Source organism: Bradysia coprophila, unplaced genomic scaffold (genome assembly GCF_014529535.1).
Source record: "Bradysia coprophila strain Holo2 unplaced genomic scaffold, BU_Bcop_v1 contig_350, whole genome shotgun sequence".
NCBI lineage: Eukaryota > Metazoa > Arthropoda > Insecta > Diptera > Sciaridae > Bradysia > Bradysia coprophila.
This window is the reverse complement of record NW_023503608.1, coordinates 3042266-3065161: the sequence shown is the minus strand read 5'-3', so window position 1 is coordinate 3065161 and position 22896 is coordinate 3042266. Positions and strand designations below refer to the sequence as shown.

At 37.1% G+C, this 22896-nt stretch overlaps 4 protein-coding genes across 4 annotated transcripts; 2 read left to right on the top strand and 2 right to left on the bottom strand.

Annotated features, from left to right (window-relative positions):
- The first annotated feature begins 1397 nt into the window (after positions 1-1397).
- LOC119080219 (zinc finger protein 99-like) lies at positions 1398-3859 on the top strand. Its single transcript, XM_037188460.1, has 2 exons — positions 1398-1572; positions 1826-3859. Exon 2 carries the CDS (start codon positions 1861-1863, stop codon positions 3748-3750), a length of 1890 nt encoding a protein of 629 aa, XP_037044355.1. The 5' UTR covers positions 1398-1572; positions 1826-1860; the 3' UTR covers positions 3751-3859.
- A 337-nt stretch (positions 3860-4196) lies between these two features.
- LOC119080231 (probable 3-hydroxyisobutyrate dehydrogenase, mitochondrial) lies at positions 4197-7528 on the bottom strand. Its single transcript, XM_037188478.1, has 5 exons — positions 7000-7528; positions 5173-5409; positions 5050-5107; positions 4775-4985; positions 4197-4708 (listed from the first exon to the last, which is right to left on the bottom strand). Exons 1-5 carry the CDS (start codon positions 7150-7152, stop codon positions 4393-4395), a joined length of 975 nt encoding a protein of 324 aa, XP_037044373.1. The 5' UTR covers positions 7153-7528; the 3' UTR covers positions 4197-4392.
- Positions 7529-11876: 4348 nt separating this feature from the next.
- LOC119080215 (lon protease homolog, mitochondrial-like) lies at positions 11877-14899 on the bottom strand. The gene is made up of 4 exons (XM_037188454.1): positions 13383-14899; positions 13197-13312; positions 12988-13142; positions 11877-12925 (listed from the first exon to the last, which is right to left on the bottom strand). Exons 1-4 carry the CDS (start codon positions 14765-14767, stop codon positions 11930-11932), a joined length of 2652 nt encoding a protein of 883 aa, XP_037044349.1. The 5' UTR covers positions 14768-14899; the 3' UTR covers positions 11877-11929.
- A 1466-nt stretch (positions 14900-16365) lies between these two features.
- LOC119080229 (zinc finger protein 664-like) lies at positions 16366-20118 on the top strand. The gene is made up of 3 exons (XM_037188475.1): positions 16366-16516; positions 18746-18893; positions 18964-20118. Exons 2-3 carry the CDS (start codon positions 18889-18891, stop codon positions 20090-20092), a joined length of 1134 nt encoding a protein of 377 aa, XP_037044370.1. The 5' UTR covers positions 16366-16516; positions 18746-18888; the 3' UTR covers positions 20093-20118.
- Positions 20119-22896: the final 2778 nt, after the last annotated feature.

Below are 22896 nucleotides of genomic sequence, written 5' to 3'. Positions count from 1 at the left end.
CGGCTTCTATGTATACCTTTGACGAGTTTCTCCAATTCTTGTCATCGGTGTGATTGAGTGAACGAGAAAGTGAAATCTTAATGTCGCTGTTGCAGCTCACTGTTTTTGTAATTTAAATTCAATCATAGAGTTATATTTACTCCAACGAAAATTCCTTGGGCCATGTTTAAAAATGCGACTTTCGCCATGCCGTCTTTCAATAGTAACCCTATTATTAAATGCTCCAATAAAAAATTCCGCCCACTTTCGAAAAATACAAGAAACTCAGGCAATGGTGTGGTTCGGGCACGGCAGAGTAAAGTTAACCAGGCAGGAGTGGACGTTTGACAAGGGACCTGAATAATCTAGCATCCCCATATTTATTGCGGATAAAATTTTTAGGTCTTTTTTCTTCTAGAAAAAATATCCTATTATGGCCGGTTTGTCTGTCTGTCTGTCTGTCCGTCCGTCTGTCTGTCTGTCCGTCTGTCTGTTCCACAAATTTGGTAGTTTTGGTAGCTCTCAGTCGGTAGTTGGTATTTTTGGTAGTTGGTAGTTGCGAGATGGATTGACATTCAAAATTGCAAAGCCACCATGAGCATATCGACACCAGGCAAATAATAATTATTTGTTATCTGATCACAGTTCACATTACAATTCGAAAATTTGGTAGTTGGTAGTTGGACTACCAAGGCTATAATTGACTTCCAAACGTAATTTTTGGGGAAGAGATGTTTACTATTCGAGAACTACGCACCGACTGACGAAATTATTCTACATGCTCGACTATTTATAAATCGGAAATATGGTAGTCGGTAGCTTTGGTAGTTGGTAGTTGCGAGATGGATTGATGGACTACCAAGGCTATAATTGACTTCCAAACGTAATTTTTGGGGAAGAGATGTTTACTATTCGAGAACTACGCACCGACTGACGAAATTATTCTACATGCTCGACTATTTATAAATCGGAAATTTGGTAGTCGGTAGCTTTGGTAGTTGGTAGTTGCGAGATGGATTGACATTCAAAATTGCAAAGCCACCATGAGCATATCGACACCAGGCAAATAATAATTATTTGTTATCTGATCACCGATAGCTCACAGTTAACATTGCAATTCGAAAATGTGGTAGTGTTGGTAGGTCCAATAGTTGGTAGTTGGTAGTTCCAAACAGAAATTAGAAAAAAGACCTCACCAGGCTTTAGCCGGTCTATTCTTGTTCAATTTATGTCAGTGTTCATTTGAGTTCATTTTCATACAGTGTATTAGGTCCCTTATTTGACGTTTCGAAAATGAACCACTCCTGCCTGGTTTATTTTACTTTGTCGTGGGTTCAGGTAACGCAGGATTTTCTGATGTCATCGCACACATATATCGTGGTTGTGTGTGTTTTAACCGCCTTCTCGTATTTGAGATTAGCGGTTGTTTACAGACCTTACAGACACATCTTGTCTGAAGTGAAATCTGACGAACATAAGATTCGTGGATATTTGAGCGTGAAATATAAGCCAGATGGTCTGTGTACAGCGCCGGCAATATAACAATCACATTAAGTGAAACGAATAGATTGACCTAATAGCTTACTGATCTACGTAAGTAACGACAATAATTATTTTGTTAGTGCTTTTCGCCTAGCAAATTGGTTTTACATCAATTATAATAATGACACCTTCGATGTCACCAATTTGAATGATGTTACCAATCGATTAACCTGATTCTAAATTATAAAAACTTCTCGAAACCAGAGGCAACCAGAGAAATTCAAATAAAATATTCCAATGAGCACCAAACAATGCCAAAACATGAAAGTCAATGTCGGCAGTGAACCTTTTTTTTTAATTTTAGATAAATATTGGAAAGGAGGAGGACAAAACGGAATAATGGCTCCCGAAATCTGTTACCAACTTTTAGAAGCCGATGACATAAAGGTGAAATACGAAGACCCGTTTGAAGATGAAGAATACTACTCACCAGTACCTCTGCTGAGGAACGTTCCGTTTTGTATGGCCAGTGAAATCAGCAAAACTGAAATTACGATTGAGGACACCAAACCGATTTATACGATTGAAACCACACACCAGTCGAACCTTAATGAGGCACACGGATGCAATGAGTGTTCGAAAACATTTTCGTCAAAATACACACTTGAGAGACATCAGCTCGTTCACAGAAATGAGACCCCTGTCGAATGCTACATTTGTGCTAGGCAATTTAAGTCGATCGTCTACCTCAAGTGTCACATGGCTGGAGCTCACACCGATGAGAAACCATTCGGATGCAGCACATGCGGAAAAAAATTCAAATCGAGGGGTCAATTGAAGAAACATCAAATCGTTCACACCGATGCGAAATCCTTTGGCTGCGACGAATGTCCAAAGAAATTTAAATCGAGCGTGTTGTTAAAGAGACACGTAGCTAGCTGCCACCGTGACGAGACACCGTTTGAATGCAAGAAATGTCCGAAAAAATTCAAGTTATTAAGTTCATTATACTCGCACAGGGCTTTTCACATGGATGAGAGGCCATTTTCATGCGAAGTGTGTTTCCAGAGTTTCAAGTTACGTTGCAATTTAAAGGCTCACAGTCTCGTCCATTCCGGTAACAAAACCTTTTGTTGTCCAGTTTGTTCCAAGCAGTTCTATTCACGATCCAGACTAACGCGGCACAATGTCGTTCATTCCGAAGACCGACCATTTGAATGCGGGGTATGTTTGAAGAAATTTAAATCGAACGGTGAATTAAGGAAACACCAAGTCATCCATGCCAAGGATAAATCGAGACTGAAATGCAACGATTGTTCGGAATGTTTCGAATCGCTACATCAACTAAATGAGCATTCCGATGATCGACACAAAATCACGTTTGAATGCTTCGTCTGTTTGAAAACATTCGATTCCCGCATCGCACTACGCAGACATTTGAGCTTGCATACCAACAAGGGGGAGAAGCTTTTCGGATGTGCTGATTGCAATAAAAAATTCTATTTAAAGAATCTACTGGAGCAGCACAAGGACGTTCATAACAAGTTTGCAGCAAAAAAGTTTGAGTGTGACAAATGCGCGAAAAAATTTCAATCCAGCCAAAGGCATAGGAATCACGTGTATCGAATCCACAACGGAGAGAAATGTTTCGAATGCAAAAAATGTCCAATAAAATTCAAATATAGAACTGCGCTTAACCGTCACATGCTCAGTCATGCCGAAGACAAGTCATTTACGTGCGATGAATGTTCAAAAAGTTTTAAAACGAACGATCAACTAACTAGACACTTGCTCGTCCATACCAATCGAAAACCATTTGAATGTAACGAATGCCCGAAAAAGTTTCGATCAGGCAGTGCACTACAATGTAACGAATGTTCAAAAAAGTTCAAATCCACCGGTGACCTGAATCGTCACACGTTGGTCCATCGAAAGGATAGACCGTTTAGATGCAACCAATGCGCCGAAAGATTCAAAACGAACCAGACACTACGCATACACATTCTCGTTCACAAAGATGATAGACCATTCCAATGCAATCAGTGCGGGAAGAGATTTAAAGCGGATGCAGCACTGAAGAGACACAAGGTCGTACATAGCAAAGTCTTTCCATTTGGATGCGACGATTGCTCGAAACAGTTCAAATTCAAACATAATCTACAGCGACACAAGGTTCTCATTCATTCCGGACATATCCAAGGTCATCTTCACTACTTTGTTTGTGATTATTGTTCCCTACAAACTGAGAGCAAAACCGAATTGATTGAGCACATGATCATCCATTCGTAAAGAGTCAAAATATAGAAAATGGAATTTGGCATTGAATAAGTTCAGCTTTTGTGAACGCGTAGAGGACTGACCAATATTGTTAAGAATAAATTGTGTCATGAAAATACGATCGCCGTGTTTTGTCAATCTTCGATGATGTATACTATACATTGTATAGGTGCTGGTGCACCCGTGGGTTAAGTCACGATATGCGACACATCTTCGTCTGCAATAAGGGGTGAGTGTAAATTAATCTTTTTGCAAATTTGTTTGAGTTATACTTTTAAGCCAACAGAGCTTGTTTTAAAAAGTTAATTCTATATAAATAACGTGATGATGAGTATGCGAGTCTTTAAAAATCTTCAAGAAATCGTCTCACAGTCACGCTTTACAAATTCCAATTGATGATTGATCGGAAATCAATCCAGAAGTTAGGAAAGTCTAGTGCAATGTACTGAAACACTTCGTTCAATTAACTGTCTTTATTTACGAACAATTTGCTTAAAAGTATACAACGCGGTCCATAAACACTCAACTTATCCAACTGATAAAATCGTAGGTAAAATCCAGAAATAAAAATTGAAAAATAAATGCAAAATCTCAAGTACCATTGTACAATCCATCGACACCCATTGCAGAACCCGCCGCACAAACAGTTTTCATCTAATTATTTTTCTCGTTTTTCAAAAAATCGTAAACGACCGAAAAGTCTTTATTTCCCAAGCCACGCGATTTCAATGTTCGGTAAATTTGATGAGCCATACTGCCAAGTGGGATCGGTGTATTCGATGCTGTTGCGACACCAGACGCCAAACCCAAATCTTTTGTTATTAGTTCGGTGGAGAAACCGCCAGCATAGTCACGATTAGCCGGTGCTGTTGGTACTAGGCCTGGAACGGGATTATAAACTTCTGACGACCAGCATCGACCAGTTGATGAGTTAACAATGTCCATGAACATTTTAGCGTCAAGTCCAAGGCTACATATAGAAAAAAATCGATCAATTTCTCAGTTCATGTAGAATAACATGATTCAGTTCACCAACCGTACGGCTAAATTCATTGTCTCACAGACACCGATCATGGATATTCCCAACAACATGTTGTTGCACAGCTTAGCTGCCTGTCCCATTCCATAGTCTCCGCAATGAGTGATTCGTTTGCCCATGCATTCTAAGGTAGATTTAACCGCTTCATATTCTGCACTTGTTCCGCCGACCATAAATGTCAATGTTGCTGCTTCTGCTCCAGGAACTCCTACAAAAAAGATTCCGTTAGTTCAGAAAATTTGATTTTAGTAAAAATGTTTTGTTAAACTAACCGCCACTGACTGGAGCATCAACGAATCTTGCACCCTTAGAGGTCACCAACTTTTGAATCTGTTAAAATCAATTTGGTGTTTCAGACGAAAAAGTCTTTTCTTTCCTCCTGAGCCTAAGCTTACCGATTTAGCGACATTCGGATCAATGGTACTCGAATCAATAAAAATTGTATTGCTGCTAACACCATCTTTGACAATGGTCTCGTAGGTGTTGGACACGATGTCATTGTTGGGCAACATTGTGATCACGAAGTCAGCATTCTTTGCCACATCTTTCGGACTCGAGCACACATTCGCTCCTTTAGCTTTAAGAGCATCGCAAGCTGGGGCTGATACATCGTAGACACTTAATTTGTGTCCCTGAGTAAAATGGAAAACGATTAATGAAAATTGATAGATTCGGGTAGGAGATGGAACTCTTAATTTCTAAGTCTCAGTCCTTTAAATCAGATAAACTATCGTCCTTACAACAAAAGTGATTTTATCTATATCGAACTATTTCGAGCCGTAACTGTTGATCAAAACTGTTCTCTTAAAGCAACGCAAAAGTGGTACTCTAAATAGGGTACTGAAACTTGACAGTGCTCCATACAAAATTTTACACTGTAAAAAGAGTGTGGATAAAATTTCAAACAAAATAGTACTCTATTTGGCAGCTGTCATTAATAGCACTTTTGCTTGAAGTGCGTTGCTTAAAGTAATAATTCATTGGTAGAAAGGCCCCGCCACGAAAGAGGAAAGTAATTGATAACAAATAGAAATTCTTTATAACGATACCTTTCATAAACGCATAGCGTTGGATCAAAGCACCTAGCAGGGTAATATTTGACGTGTAAAATCCTCTATTACCCTGCTAGGTGCTTTGGTTGGATGTATGAAAATCTTGTACTTCGTTTGTTTTGACATAAGTTCGTCTACTTTACTAGCCAGAGCTTATTGTTGTTGACGCTGTCGGTAACAAAATAATCATCCGATAAGTCAAACCTGTTACACAACGCATGACCTTGAGTGTATTACACACAACAGTTATTTTATCGAAAAAATTTAAATTCTAAATTGATAAGAGATAATTCAAATCACAAGCAAACAATACCTCTACTTTAGGTTTTATGTAACGAAATGATGTTTCCATCATGTGTTTTGCCGTTTGGCTTCGTAGCATATCTGCAAAGTTTTAAGCTTTCCGCATTGAGGCATACTACTAGGGATACTACCAGAATCACTTTTGATCCCCATTCACATTCCTTTAGGTTTGTAGCATTACTGTAGTGAAGCAAGCAAAATTCTCACGTTTTCTAAAATTGTATTTTGACGAAAAGTGAACGGAAAGAAAGGATTTGAAACCTTAAGAAGTTTTTGAGATGGTGAACAAAGTTGTAAATATTGCGAATTGAACCTGTTGTAGCATTTATGGACATTTAGGAAAAGATTGAAGAAAAATTTGTCTAGACGAAAAGCACAAAGAACAAATTTCTGAACCGTTGGCTGTGGATCTGTAAACTCAAAATAATTCTTTTTTGCAAAAACATTGAGAATTCTACTTCTAATCAAAATTATGCAATCGACATCCATTGCTTCAGTTCAAGTTTAGTCAATTCAGTGTTTCATATACACATCATCACAGAAAACAGCGAATAATGCATGCGTGTATTGCCTACGACAGACGCGTGTAAAGTAAGGCCGATAGCAGCGATATAAAATGTTCGCATTTTAATGATCTAAAAATAAACTGATAACGCGAAAGGAACACGTAGTAACAACTTATACGTACACACTATCAATTTAATGCAAAGAAAATGTTTTTGTGGTGGCTAATCTACGCTGTTCGCTATATTGTAGTGCCAATCAATTTAACATAACAAGAATATTTTTTGGAGGTGTGTCGCTGGAGCAACAGTTTGATAAAATCCTCGGCTGTTTTTCGTATAAATAAAAATAGTAAGCTCAAACCTGCTTCATTAAATTGTTTGCCATGTGACCGCCCATGTTACCCAAACCGATGAAACCGATGTTACTCGATCCACCGGTTGACATAAATCTTGCCAAAACATCTCCGATCTGAACTGCACTTTTCGATGCACACAACACACGTATACCCATCATATTTACTGTAATTTAATAAACAAGGCGAAGGAACGTGAATAAATGAATGAGTCGCAACCGATTCAATGGTTAACCAAATACTGACTTGTCTGAACGAAATTATTTCGAGTACGAAGTGTTGTGTAGCTGTATATATCTGTTGTGGAGGTTCGCCATTCGATATCATTGAAGATAGTGAAAACAAGAAATTGTAGTTGACGGTCTCTTGTTGTTATAAATATACGCAGACAGTTTATGAACGCACGTTTGTATTTTACTTTACATTTCTTTCAAAAAAATTCTTTCTCTATTTTTGGCTACATTTCCTTGTGAAACGTATGCCGGCTATGCAGGCGGACCCTTACAGTATATGTGTACTTGAGTGGAATACAGAATAAGATATTACAACGTACTCATTCGAAATCAAGAGCAACAACAGTGAATTACCAAACCGATTTGGTTTGGTTCCAATTTTCTAAGTACACTATCGGAAATGCGAAATGTGACATGTTTTCTGATTTAGGACTTGTTGTTGTTTGTTATTGTTTACACAAAAATTTCGTTTAACAAATGAGAATCTAGATTTTATGTTATGTTTTTTGCTAGATACGCGCTTGCGAATTAAATTAGAGGAACTTCATGTATTATGAAAAAAATTGTCAATTTAACTTAAGTGGTCAAGACCAGGAATAGTTTTAAGATTTGTGTCTTTCACTTACAAAAAGCATCAATCACAAAAGTGTTTCCCGAAGTGATTTATTTTCATACCCGAACAGTGAGCACTTTTTCTCCGTCGGATTTGAAAAATATATTTTGTACCACGGACTATAACTATAAGTATTTTTTAGCGTATTCGATTCCAGACCTCGCCTTCAGCTCTGTCTGGAAAGCTCTCACATGCTAAACAAGACTTTTAGTCCTACGTACGAAATATACTATTATTTCGATTGGAGAAAAGAAGAGTGCGCGCCCAAATTTTCCTCGCTATTACGTTTAACGTCATAATTGCGATATTACATACGTACAGGTTCAAATGTAAAGTTCCTTGGTTTTCATAATAATTTTAAATGCGAAAACCGAAAAGATAATTTCAAATTAAACGATTTTTTAACAGAATTGCTTGCCCCTCCAAACACTCATAAAACAAACACAAACACAACCGCTCTCAGAGAGAAGTAACTCACAAACGTAAATGTTTCTTCAAAGAAGCTCGTTTCAATAAAATTTTCATTCAAAGAATTTCTCACAGGTGGAACTTTGAGTGTACCTTAAATAATTTAATACAAAACGCAAGCTTACGTGATGGTTGGCTATCTATTAGGTTTTTGTGAATTACGGTGTTTTACTTGCGCAATTGATCTCTTTCAAACATTTCTCAATTTCCTCTTCATCCAATTTTTAACGGAGGACCATAGGGACTATACCAAAATTATGATTTCGTGTTTCTTCAGATACCTGGCATTATCATTGTTTAATTTTATTCAACCTAAGAGGTTTAAGGCCCCACAAACTACAATGCATCCTCTTTCAGAATGGTAATTTCGTCTGAGACGACAAAAAAAGATATGAGCTTAAAGCTGTGTTTTATTTTCGCATCAAAAGAAGTAAGAGATTTTGTACCAGACTCGGGGCAAAATTATATTTATTTTGATGGTAATTTTGGACTCGCATCCTTTTTAGAAAAAGTACGACAATCGTTTCGTTTTATAATGTGTTAGTTTTCAGCAAAAATTTAAATGTTTGTGGTGATGTAACCTAACTCCGAGAAAGCTCAAAATATGTGTCAATTTTCATGAAATATTGAGTTTTCTCGGACTGAGGTTACCACAAACACTTAAATTTTTACTAAAAGGTGACACATTTTAACACCGAACGACGGTCCTACTTTTTCCAAAAAGAATGCGAGTCCAAAATTATCATCAAAATTATAATAATTTTGCCCCGAAATGTAGGCAACAATTTATCCATGTGAAGATTCCTCGTAAGACATGAAATTTATACTGGCAATGTTATGTTTGTCGTCTGTTTAAGTCTTTAAGAGAAAATCAATATCTAACATTTTCGTGAGCATTTAATATTTGGTGTCGATTAACGGATAACGATTAACGGCCACCATTTCACCTGGAAAATTTTGATCCTTCATATTAAGACGATTCATTCTTGAGCTGTGCTCATTCATAGAGATTCTAATTTTTGCTTTGTGTAACATTATTTGATTTTTACTATTCGGATTAATGAATCGACGATGGTATGGAGTTACGATGATTTATTTTTCGATCAAAATATCAGGCCAATGATCCAGAGTGATTCTAGTGATCATCATTCTTACTGCATGAGATAGTTTGTTTAGTTTCCTTAGTACTTTCAATTGTTGATTAGAAGGAACATTACATTTTCAGCCAAAATTGCAATTTTTGGTTTTTGGAATATTGTTACAATCCAAAAATAAAATTTATTTTAAGATGTGTAGCGCGTCAGACAAATAAAAGTTTCAATTATCGCTTGTGTACAAGCACCAAAATGAAAAGGGTAATTATATTGCCATATTAAGCAAACATAAGAATCTTAATTGTCTCTAAGCTAGTCAGTTTATCTTTTATGAATTATTACTCATGTCATTCTTTCGTCATTTATTTGGGAAACTAAGCTTATGATTTATGATCGTCTCCACAGAGCATCAAAATGTAAATAACAAGCGAGCAGATTACAGTCTTTATTACACGTATCGTTAAATCCACGACTGGAAACATGTTTTACTAAGAATCATTTTATTATCACGATGACGAAAATGATTTTGCAGTTGATTTTACCAGTTAATTCATAAGGATCTGCAATTAAATTTCCAATATTCAAAATGGAATACATTCAATCATTCAAGAAAATAGCTGCGATTGTTATCCAGACTGATAGATAAAGTCAGATTGTCACCCTAAAAGTAGGAAGCAATTAGACTACATATTTCTAAAAAAATTTTTTTTTTTTACTTTAAACTTGGCTAGGAGATTGAGATATTTGTTTATGAAAAATAGGCTCTGATGGACTGACGAGTCATAAGTTTTATTACCCTACGACGCCTGCGACTCGAAGAGTATCCAGCAATTTGTTCTCGACTATTGCATGAACTAAAATTTGATATCATTTCTCGTTCGTGATGTCAAGGCAAGGCGGCACTGACACAAGGACAGATTTTTTAACGGTCATTTGGCATCTTATTTTGTATAGAACGTCCGTAACGCAGTGGCCTGTACCACATAAAAAATTGAATTTATATGAGAATCTTAGGCTACTGCATCGTGGAGGCCTCTTATTTAATTTCTGTTCTCATGCCTGTTCTTGGAGTGCGTTGGTCAAGGAATCTCACTCGGGCGTGATTCACAAATTGAGATTTTCCTTTTTACAAGATGTCACATTGTGAATGATTCCGGCGTGAGATTCCTTTTTCACTATATAAACGCAGTAATAGCAGCCTCCCAGCAATCTCTCTCGCAATATTTAAGAATTTACTCATTTGAGGAATTTTAGTTCCTGGAGAATAGTAATTTGCAGCCAATTGTAATTCCAATTTAGATGAAGTTGATGCACCGGAGATTTCTCATGAACTGTAGTTCACGTATCAGTGTCTCTTAGCTAATAACCACTTGTGACTGTTACTAAATCGATTGTTCAACACTTCATGACTTGTCGTTATGCGTTTACCATTTCTTTCGCTTACGTTTCTCTTACTTCATTAATCTTATCTCTCATTGTGAATACGTCGCGTTATTTCTAGAAGATCCCTGAATTGAATTTATCAAAGACCGGTCAACGGATCGAAATCAATCTGTCGAATCTGGACATCAGAAAAATTACTTAAAAGTTCCCATTGTACCAATCTATGCGCATCACACATCATGTCACGTGAAGGTGCTAATTTTTGCTTCTTCAAATTATAACGAACATTTTTATCCGTCCCTTTCCGTTTGTTTGTTATCTCAACCACAACTCATTTTCTCTCTGCATTTTTTTCACTGTATCGTTGGGTTCATTAAGTGTAAATTCATACCTTGTCTAGGTGTATACACTATATAAATTTACCAACCGACACTCGTTGTTTGTGCACGAGTTTATCTCTTTTGAAAAGATATTAAAACTTTTTTCCATTTTGTAATTTCGAAAACGGTTCCAAGAGAGGAGTATATATAAAAAGAATTCATTTAGCATTTCTAGAAGTCATTTTGTCGATTCTTTTACGCAAAGACGTGACGTGTTCTATTTTATGAAGAAAAATTATTATTTTAATTACAAGTGCCTAAAATACACAGAACGTTGAATCGCTATTATGAATCGTGAAGCTCATATAATATACTATCACAAAATGAAAGAGGAAAGAGAATTTCAGTGCGATTAATCAATAAATTAAAAATGAAATGAACTGATAAGCGGCCGAAGTTGTAAGTTTCTTTTTGAAAAAATTTGTTTAATTGAAATGGCAGGTAATAAGTAGAACACACTATCGATTTGTAAGACTTTATTAGGTGCTTAATAAGAAGTGCTGTCGTGACTGTTACGTTTACTTTTTACCTACACTACGTGGAGACAAAGAGTGATAAGGGTTTTCTAACAGGTCTAACAGACAGAAAGAGACCACGTATCTAAGAACTTATTTGGAGCACTTTCAGCAAATTAATTAATTTCTTTAAAATTTCATCCAATATTGGACCAATGAACATGGATCTATTCTCATTTATAGTGCGTAAAACTTTCTCGCTGAACAAAACATTTTTATTCATCGCCTCAATATGTGCAAATAACAAGAATATCAAACCTGAAACAATAGCTTGTGTACATCAGCATACCATTTGACGAAATGCACCTCCATTTCCTTGGTAATGTACTTCGGAATCGCATCGAAATCCTTCTTGTTTTCATCCGGTAAAATCAGGCAATTAACGTCACTTCGCTTAGCAGCAATTGTTTTCTCTTTGATCCCTCCAACTGGCAGTATCTTTCCCATAAGTGACACTTCGCCCGTCATTGCCACATTTTGTCTAACCGGTCGATTCAGTGCCAGTGACTGAAGGGCAGCCACAACTGTGATGCCAGCACTTGGTCCGTCTTTCGGTACGGCAGCCTTCGGAATATGTAGTTGAATAGTATTTTGGTCGAAGAATGTGTTGTCTTTGTCCGTTTCTTGAAGATGATTTCGGGCAACTGCAACAGCAATCTGTACCGATTCTTTCATTACTGCACCGACGTTACCAGTTATTTGTATTGACGGACGATCTTTAGAGTTTTCATCGAGCTGTTTCTTCGCCGTTTCGATGAAGAGAACCGTTCCACCCATTGATGTACTACCCAATCCCATTACAACACCAGCTGGTGTTTCTTTGTACATCAGTTCTGTCGTAAACGGTGGACTGCCCAGATACGATTCCAAGCCGGCAGCAGTTATCGTTTCACTTTTCTCATGGCTTTTCACAATTTTGAATGCGACTTTCCGAACAATTTTCTCGATTTGTTGCTGCAAACCGCGAACACCAGCTTCTCGACAATAGTTCTGTGACAGCTCAACCAAAGCATCGTTTTCCCATTTCAATTGAGGCGTGTGAATGCCACATTCTTTCATCGCCTTGGGTATAAGATATCCTTTGGCGATAGCCAATTTTTCCTCGCCAATATAGCTGGACATTTCGATCATTTCCATTCGATCTTTCAAGGGCTCCGGTATATTGTCGACGTCGTTGGCGGTGCAGATGAAAAGCACTTTCGACACATCGACCGGGATGTCCATATAGTGGTCCAAGAATTCAACGTTCTGAATGAAGACAACTGTGAACGGAACGGATTTCACGAACAATTTGATATAATCAATGATACCTGTTCGGGATCAAGCAATTCCAATAGGGCTGAGCTTGGATCACCTCCACCTAATTTCGATTGTGCACCAATCTTATCAATTTCGTCGATCAGCACCAACGGATTTTCGGAATTGGTTAACTTCATCGCTTGAATGATCTTGCCAGGCATTGCACCTTAGAGAATTGATTAGATTTGTCGATGAAAAGAGAAGAAAGTGAAAGTCTCACCGACGTAAGTTCTGCGGTGACCTTTGATCTGCGAAACATCGGTCATACCACCGACACTAAATCTGTAGTATTTACGATTCAAAGCAGTGGCTATCGAACGTGCAATGCTCGTTTTCCTGTTGAGAATACATTGAGGAACATATGGTTTAAAGTACGGAGTTTAAAGTACGGATTAATTCAACTTACCCGACTCCTGGTGGACCATGGAAACAAAGTATTTTGCCTTGGGTTGTGCCTCTCAATTTACTGACCGCTATAAATTCCAAGATCCTTGTCTTCACGTTTTCCATTCCAAAATGATCGGCTTCTAGAACTTTGCTTGCACTTTCAATACATAAATTTTCTTTCGTTTGAACACCCCAGGGCAATGCGGCCAGCCAGTCGAGAAAATTCCTGGACACGTTATAATCCATGCCGTATCCCTCGACTTGTTTCATCTTGCTAATTTCCTCATCAAATGTCTTGAGAACAATATCAGGAACATGCTTTCCTTCTTCGAGCTTCTTCCTTAGTTGTACAGCAGATGCATCTTTGTCCATATAATCCTCGCCCATCTCTTTCTTGATCACTTTCATTTGCTCAGACAACATCAATTTCCGGTGCATTTGTTTGATTTTAGCTTCAACTTCCTCCGAGATTTTCGATTGCAATTTTGTGAGTTCCATTTCCTTCTTGAGCAACTGTAACGTTAGCATTAACCGATCTGGAATCGATGTTTCTTCCATAACATTTTGTAGTTCCTCGGGCGACGCATTGGTCAGAGCAGCACCGAGATCACAGAGATAGATAACGTTATTCAAAACGCTCTGCTTTTGTTGTAAAATTTGTTCCAACAGTTCATTTGGAATTGGCTTCAACGTAACGATGTCCCGAATGGTTTGAACGATTTCTTGACTCATTGCTTTCAGATGATCGTCTTCCTGGTAACGATCGGACTTGAACTTTTCGGTTTCCACAACCAAGACGGATGGCGTGTTATCACCACGAAACCAGTCAGCACTGTTATGCGATGGTCCTTCATTGGAGATTTTTATGCGCCGTATGCCATCCACAATCAATACCGCTCGATCGCTCTGTATTTTCATGTCTTTAACATGGACAAATGTTCCCACTCGATGGATGTCATTCACATCGGCTATCAATTCGGCCTTGTTGTCTCTGGACCTCTTCAGAAACACACCGAAAAATGCATTGTTCGCAGCGAGTTGCTTATTCACAAAATCGATAAGGTTTGCGTCGGTTATCTCGATTATCTTTGTAAATTTCGGAAAAATCGGTGCATTTTCAACCGCGATGACTGGTACTTTAGCAAATGTTTCCGGAATTTTTCTCGGGACGCCCTTATTTTGATTTTGTTCAAAAAACTTTTTCGAACGCGGCCCGAAACGTGAATCGAAAGCGGCCAACCATTGACTAGAACATTGAGCTGCACGTGTTATGTTACGAGTTGTCAGCTGGTTAGATCGTCGGAGAAATGTTTCTGGTTTCTTGACACAGAAAAGCGATGAAAGTGGTGACCGGGCGGCTATGCGACCAATTCTTGGAAATAACGAACAGATTGTGGGGTACATTTTATCGAGTTTGTCTTACTTGAATCGCGTAATTTTAAGGTGAACCTTTCGTTAATTCTTACGTATATACAATGAAAAGTCAAGGACGTTATCAATCGCAATTTTGAACGGAATACTTGATCTCATCGAGTCTGAGTTCCTTCGTTTTTTTTTTCAATATTAACTATCTGAGGTGCAAAATATATGGAGTGTGTTAGTCTTCCTGTATTTTCTCTTTGACTGTTTGTGCTTCTATGGATCGATGAATTTTAAAAAGATTAGCTTTCTACTCGACTGAAATTAGATTTTCATCACAAATTCGGATAAGGACACTGAAGGCCTAGTTTCGTGTTACAGTGTTAGAAATGCCCATCATAAGTACACAAACGAGAAAACATTAGCGCAAGTGCAATAATGAGAATATCAAATATGATCTAATTTCAAACCGAAGCACTGAATTCTTATGTGATCGCAAATAAAAACTTGAATGTAATTAGAGTGAGCGTGAGCAGGTCCGCATTGCATTTGAGTATACTAACTAGTGCCCATATAGTCACAATCCTGTGTTGGTATAGTAGGAGTGTGACTCTAGATTTATACTCCTATATAGGTGGAGTAGACCTCGAGTTATACTCCTATGATGTAGAGTAGAGTGTAACTCAATTACGGCGCCCATTCGGAAACATAAATAATCAAATTGAAAATTGACGTCTAAAAATTGAGAAACCTTTTCAAAATCGCGAGAAGGGGTCTTCGGAGACAACAACAACTGTTACATTTCGTAAGAAAGTTGAAATTAAAAATCAGTTTGTAGTGATAGGTTCTCAACCTCGAGGACGTTTTCGATTGTTCATACTGTGTGTTATTCACCCAGCCATATGAATTTCGACATCACCGGTCGGCAAATAGATCCGACTTCTACACGCGCATTGCTATCCCATTCTAGTTACGCCTCTGTCCATGAGATCCGACTGTTGTATTCTTCACAGCCTTATGAAAACGAAGTTGCAGTTCACAGTGAACCCACAAAAAACCCATTGACAATTTATTGTTAAATTATGGCATTGATCATCAACACATTCGAACAATATTTTCGTCTATCAACATTGTACACATGAGTAATTTGTAATTTTAACAAAAAAAAAATATTTCTTTTTCAATATAAGTGAATTTGTGTCTATTTCTTCGTTAATATGCCTTCTTTGCATATTTCTACCTTTACACAAATGCGGAGAGACATGGATATGAGGTGCGTAACATTTTAAACAGAAAAATTGAACATTATTGAAGCTGCTGCTGCTCTATCTTATTTAACAAATATATTAATAAAACTAACAACAAATGTGGTAAAAAGATGGTCAAATAAAGAGCACATTTCGACATGCCACCATAAAACATTTTCCAAACGCAATAATATCTCATCTAATAAACGGCGAGCTACATTTCGGATACGTCTTTTTTTCCATTATTTTGCCTATTATTGAATGTATTTCACGGTATATTTTTTAGTGATAATTTGTGAGTAACGATTTCATTTTGCCTTAAGACTCATCACTCGAAGGTGTTTTGTCGAATTTGGAATTTAATTATTTTTTCTTTCGTTCATTCATTTGCTGTGTGTACTGGAAACGGTTGCATATTCAAGTTAAAATGAGCTAATGATTACGTGGTACGTTTTGAAATTTTAGTTTAAAGTTCTAGTTCGTACGGAGCTGATCGTTCAGCCAATAACTTGCAAAGTGATTTTTCCATTGAGTGCGTGCAAATAATGTAAGTAAGTGTTCAGTGAGAATTTTCCATCCATTTCTTGAATTTCCTTTTTCGTCGAAACTGAAGACACGGTATTATAAAGTCATTGTTATTTACACAATTAGGGACAACAGTTAATTACACGACAGAGCGAATAATGTTTTTTTTTAAACAGTCATCGTGTGCAAACTACACGTCGTGTGCCATAAAAAAAATCATTTATCACCGATTTGCATACGTTTTCCTCAATATAGGCAACATAAGTTTTACTTGTCGTCACTGAGTTGAGAAAAATTGTTTTGTGTAGAGTTTAAATCCCGAGCCGGAGTCGAAGGCAATAACACTTTTTATGCCCAATTAAATTTAATAGAAATTCTACTCCGTCCTTATGATTCTTTAACCTTTCACAGACCTGATTGACAGACCATTTTCAATTCATTGATTGTAATATACAGTTTATGAGTTTGTTATATAACAGACCGCGTTAGCAAACATTACCATCAATTGAAGCACGTCTTTCGACATGATTCACTATCTGATGAAATTTGCGGCAATTTTCATTTTTTTGCGACTTGGGAGTAAAAACGTACGCAGTCGATTTTTATGTTGCTGTGAGTGCGCTTCAATATTAAAATTTTAAGTGAACGTGTGACTGAAAAATGAAGGACGAAATTCATTATCAACGTTCCCAACGTATGAGAATGGTACAATTTAACGCTGCGTTAAAAACAACTTCTCACGTTTAATTGTTTGATTTTGAATATAACCGTTCCCTCAAAAACATACCACTGTCTGGTCAAAATAATGCATACAAACAATGATTTTAACTGTTATTAATACATAACTCGACATAAAAATGAGAAGTCTTCTTTCGTGTGATTAAGTTCATTGACCTCGCGAGAGATCGCTCCGCTTGCGTGAGAGCTGAATGAATCTGTGACAAAGTTTCCTGCCGATTTTGAGCTAGATTGAATCGGGTAATTGAATCTCTATCTAAAATTGTAAATTCTTGTTATTTGCAGGAAATTATTTACTTCCGGTTAACATTAATGTCGCCTCTAGCGCCTTCAGTTATTTAATTTTTTTTTTAATTCAAACATTTTAACCACCGAAAATTTATATCGGCTCAAACATGAAAAGACAATTTCTATTTGTGTAATCTTATCTTCCCTATCGCACATAAAATGCTTGTTACAATGTACATATTTACCGAGATGGTTAAAAGTTAAGATTATTATTTAATGTTTGATATCAAAATGAACTAAATAAAATTCTTAAATATAAAGAAACAACGCCTCCAGTTCGTTTAAAAGTTGGATGGTGACAATTTTAAACGATAAAAAAGAATTTAAAAAAAAATCGTATTCCAAATGTCTGTGTGTGTTGGAGAAATACAGGTACTTGAAAAATGGTTAATAAAACATGGAAAATTGAGTTTTATCTGAAAGTATATTTTGTGATGATTACGTTTTTGTACCTGTTGCAATGTCGGTTCGCTTATCGCTGTGTAATTCAAATTATCTTTATATTCGACTCAATTTATAGTGCGGGGTTCTTATTTTATTATCATTTCTTATTTGTATAGCTGTATGATGGAAGGCATATTTGAAGAATCCTAATATTTGCGTGAGTCATTTAAATTGAACGGAATAAAAACGTTCATTTCTACGCGCAGTCATTCAGTGCCAATAATTATACGCGCAAAGCGCCGTAGGCACCTTTAAATTTAACGCCATGAGACCTGCAATTGTAGATCAGAGTTCTGAAAAATGTTTCTGGCTGTTCTTGCCAAGATTCTGAAAGAACAGGTCAAGATTCTCCTTGATCACGGGGGCGGTGGCAATTTAGACACACTCATTACAGTGATTGTCTCATGTGTCAACCTGATAAAAATAATTTTTTTCTGCAAGTTTGTCTTCGTAATTGTCTAAACCTGATTTTTCAGAACCTTGGTTCTCACACCAATTTATGAAAAACTCCTACGATCTAGAAAATGATAGTCCTTTCGGATCAACTTCTTTGCTGTGAGTAAAATTGAAATTTTTACGGCTCATGTCATCTAAACTACATTGAAAGTGGATTTCAATAGAGAACTTTCTTCGACGAAATTTTTACTTTCTACTAAAAATACTTCAGATAATCGCCTTGAGTTACATTATTAACCCTGGCTACAGATTTCAAATTTTCAGCGCTATTTACCTGCGTTCTTATCATTTCTCTGACAATTTTTTTTCTCTGGTGATTTTTAAGATGACCACAGCGACATCTTGCATCATGGACTGTTAAACTAAGTTTGACATAAAACCACATTTTGTGAAAAAAGGAGGAAATTTTATGTAAACAATCGAACTAACCTCCTGCTAAAAAACCGTCTCTGCTACTACACCGTTGCGATGAGGTATTCGTTTCTTATTCACTTATATTTCGTTCGTAATGTTTCAACAACATAATCGATTCCCAATTGATAGGCAAAATCTGTTACATGACTCAAGTGATCCGGAATTTTTACCGAGTGACACCAACACAAAACCTTCGACATCGAAAGTGTTAGCACCGTTTACAACATCTAGACGACTCATTCAATGCTTGCACCCGGACTGTAATTTAACATTTAAACGTCGCGATGCCTTCGACCGGCACGACTTCACACACACACAATTGAAGAAATATGTGTGCGACGTTTGCAACGCCACATACATAACCCAGTCCCATCTGCGACGGCATACGAGGGGAGCACATCAGATCAACACAGATGATAAAATCAAATGCCAACATGAATCTTGTGCAATGGAGTTTACCACTGCGGCTGGTATGAAACGCCATTACAAACAACGTCACATGAAGGAAAGATTGTACTGTTGCAAGCAGTGCGATGAAAAGTTTTATCGGAAGTTCCAGTTGAGGGTACATATGACGAAGCATACGGGCGTTTTTCCGTACTACTGTCCGAAATGCGGGAAAGGATCCGTTAATTTAAAGCAACACGAACATCATTTGGTCGGACACAAATCGTACGAATGTTCAATATGTGGAGAGACTGTGGGCAAGTGGTCCCAGTTGCAGGTTCATCGGCGAGACAAGCATAGCAAAAAGTACCAATGTGACATTTGCAAGAAACTCTTCAGTCATAGGTCGAACATGGACAGTCATATGAAAATACACTCGGAGAACAAAAACGTTTTCCTGTGCACGGTCAGCGGCTGCGACAAGTTTTATTTTCATACGAAAAATCTGCGCGCTCACGTCAGAGCTAAACACGATCCAGACCGTACGTGGGAATGCCATCTGTGCCATCGGAATCTGTCAACGAAACAGAAACTGATTTTCCATGTCAAATTGCATTCGGTGCCTGGAGCATTACGAACGCCAAAGCCAAAGAAAGATCGAAGAAAGAACCGCAAACAACAAGCGGTTGAGAGACCGACCAATTTGAGAAATAAACGGAGCGTCGTTTCGAAGAAACTCAAATCGACGGCTTCTTTACTAACTGGTTTAGTGGCTGACCGTCGCGTCGAGAAAATGATCATCGAAGGCAATGGAAAATCGGTTGAAATAATCAACAGTGACCTGGAAATTGCATCTTCTGTGGAAGAATAAATTCAAAAATTTAGAAAAACCAACCACTAATCGTCTTTGCAATTTAAGTTTTCGAAACTCGATTCTGCGTTGGATTCATGCGCTTCAAACTCATTCGGTTAGAGTGCTGTTTGATCTCAGTTCTCAACTTGCATTTTCCTTGTAGCAAGGCGTTTTGCTGCCTTTGCTCATCTCTAATTCATTGTCTCTATTAAGTAGCTGTAGCTATTTAAATGTAAGGGTTGTCCGCTGTTTGCTCTCCATGCCTCTTTTGTATACAATAATCTTATCAAAGAAAGAAGTCTTTGAAGCTGTAGGCAGTTAGGTGACTCCAGAAGAAGTATGTACTGTAGTAAAGAAGTCCAGACAATGTCTAGTCCATATTATAGACCTGCTATAATCCTGCTATAATCCTACTGCTAAACCTGTAACGCCAATCAAACTTACTGAAACCTCTTACATATCCATGACCGTATTTATTGGACACTTAAAATCTATTACAGAGATTACAACAGTTACCTAACGTCGCGTCGTGACGTTCATACCAATTGACGGAGATAAGCGAAATTATTTTTTCGTTTCTATTATCAGTTTTACCTGATTCCTATAACGTTTCACATTACTTTTTAGTAATAACGCCGTGCTTTGTGAAGTAGAAGTGCAAATCACTTTTAAATTGTGATAAAAATGACCCAGTTATGGAGTGTGGTTGAGATTGAATGGATGAACTGGTTAAATAAAACGTAAGCAGAAAAAGTTCTATCGCCCACACACATGGCCTCAAATCCTTGAAATATTTCATCAAGATGGCTTCGTCCTCATCATAAAAAGGTAATATCTAGTTGCAGTTCAGCTAGACCAGTATCGACTATAGTTACATACCAAACAGGTCACATAACTATTTCATTTAAATTGCTCGCACAATACGAAATCGAGAGATGAACAAACGTTAAACGCTTTGAGATTTACGCCTCTTTGTCATGAGAACCACGTATCGCCATTATCAGTTATGATTCGTCACCATCATTCATACTTTTTAATTAACCTAGTTATATTCATTTATCTGTCTTCCCCACTCTTTATGACTTAGTTAATCCCTAGAAAGACTCATGATTTCGATGCATCAGTAGAGAAGTTAAAGCTGCCAGAATGCTTAGTATAAAAATGAATCAAGTTGCCTCAGCTCAAGGAATTTTAAGGTATAAATTAGAGTATCTAACTTGGAAGTGAATCAGAATAATTGCGAACTCTGGTCGGGTAAGAATATATCCCACACTTCAGTGTTGTATAATGATGGAAAAGTGCTGATGGATTATATAATAACGTGAATCGTGACGACGTCAAAGTGATCACAAGTTCACAAGTGTGGTTCCGAGTAATTCAGTTTTTATCCAGCCATACGAATAAGAAAATAAAGAGAGCTATCCGTCGACAGTATGGAATTGATTCACTGTCATGGAATTGCTCTCTTTATGTACTATTCGAATATCATCATGGATAAAATGTTCTGATTTTGTGATAAAGTGAATTTATATATGAATATCCTTAGCTAGCATTTAGCAAGGATCAATAGGAGTGCTATTTTATCTTTCGTAGAACGTGTGTGCTTGTTCGTTTTGTGATTCTGGAATTTAAAAACAAAACTGTTGGAGGAGACCTTATGACTTTTCTTTTGAGACGCAATGTCAATACTTTACAACTATGTAATTCTAGAACAAAATCATTGCCTCCATGGCAGTGGATAATTTATGATCTAATTATGGCTTTCATTCTAAGCTTTCTTCTCAGCTTATTTGAATCCACACAGCTCAGCTCTAAATACTTAGTCGTTCTTTGAAAGTATTTGTTGCATAAAGGTATAGCAGAACTTGCCACTGTTGTATCCACTGTATCGGATAGGCCATTTCAGATTGACAAAGGACTTTCAAAAAGAGATTCCTCTGAGGATTTTCAAGGATTCCCCTTCAGTTTTCCAAGGATTTTTTTACTGGTTCTTTATGGATTTTAAACGATTTTTTTAATGGTCTTCTTTTGACTTGATTTTTTATGAATTCGTGGAATTTCCTTCGTGAAATTTGAAAGGATTTTCTGTGAATATTTCCCCTAGCATAGCTTAATTTCTGAAGAGATACGGTACAATTGACAAGATTATTAATCTTCGTCGATAAAATATTATTTTTCACAATCGATCCAACAAGAACTGGAGCATAGACATGTTTCAAAAGCTCTGGAAAAGGTGTCGATCCATAAAAAAGCTCTTCAAAAGTCATTACTAAGGTGATAAAGATGGTCTTTGCATTTTATATGTAAAATGAGAAATCAGTCAACAGTGTATGTTTCTACAAACAAAGGAATAAGGTGGTATTTTGACAGCTTCAAAACGAAGTTTGTTTGCTAAAGAGGGCATTGATCGATCACAATATCATAGTTCAGTAAATCTTAACATGAAAGTCGATTTAAAATCGTTTGAAAAATCACTCATTACGAGGTCTGAAGATCTTTTTACCTTGAAAATCGTGTTTAACACTGCACGAGGGAAGCATAGAGACCGCGTGGCTACTTTTTCTGAACAACAGTAACCTTCGGGCTGCTGCCTCTTTCATTTAAAACATCTCTTAGAGATTAATGCATAATTTACCTCGCTGATTTTAACATACAAGAAATGTCAAGCCAGTGAAACTGTCTTTCTCTTCGTTTTCAATAACAGAGCGAGGTTGAACTTGTGCCAATGTTGCCTACAATGATATTATATTAAATGGTTGCCTAAAACTTTGGATTGCTAGCAAAGAGCGTTTTTTAATGTCTTGCTCTTCTTTGTAGAGGTG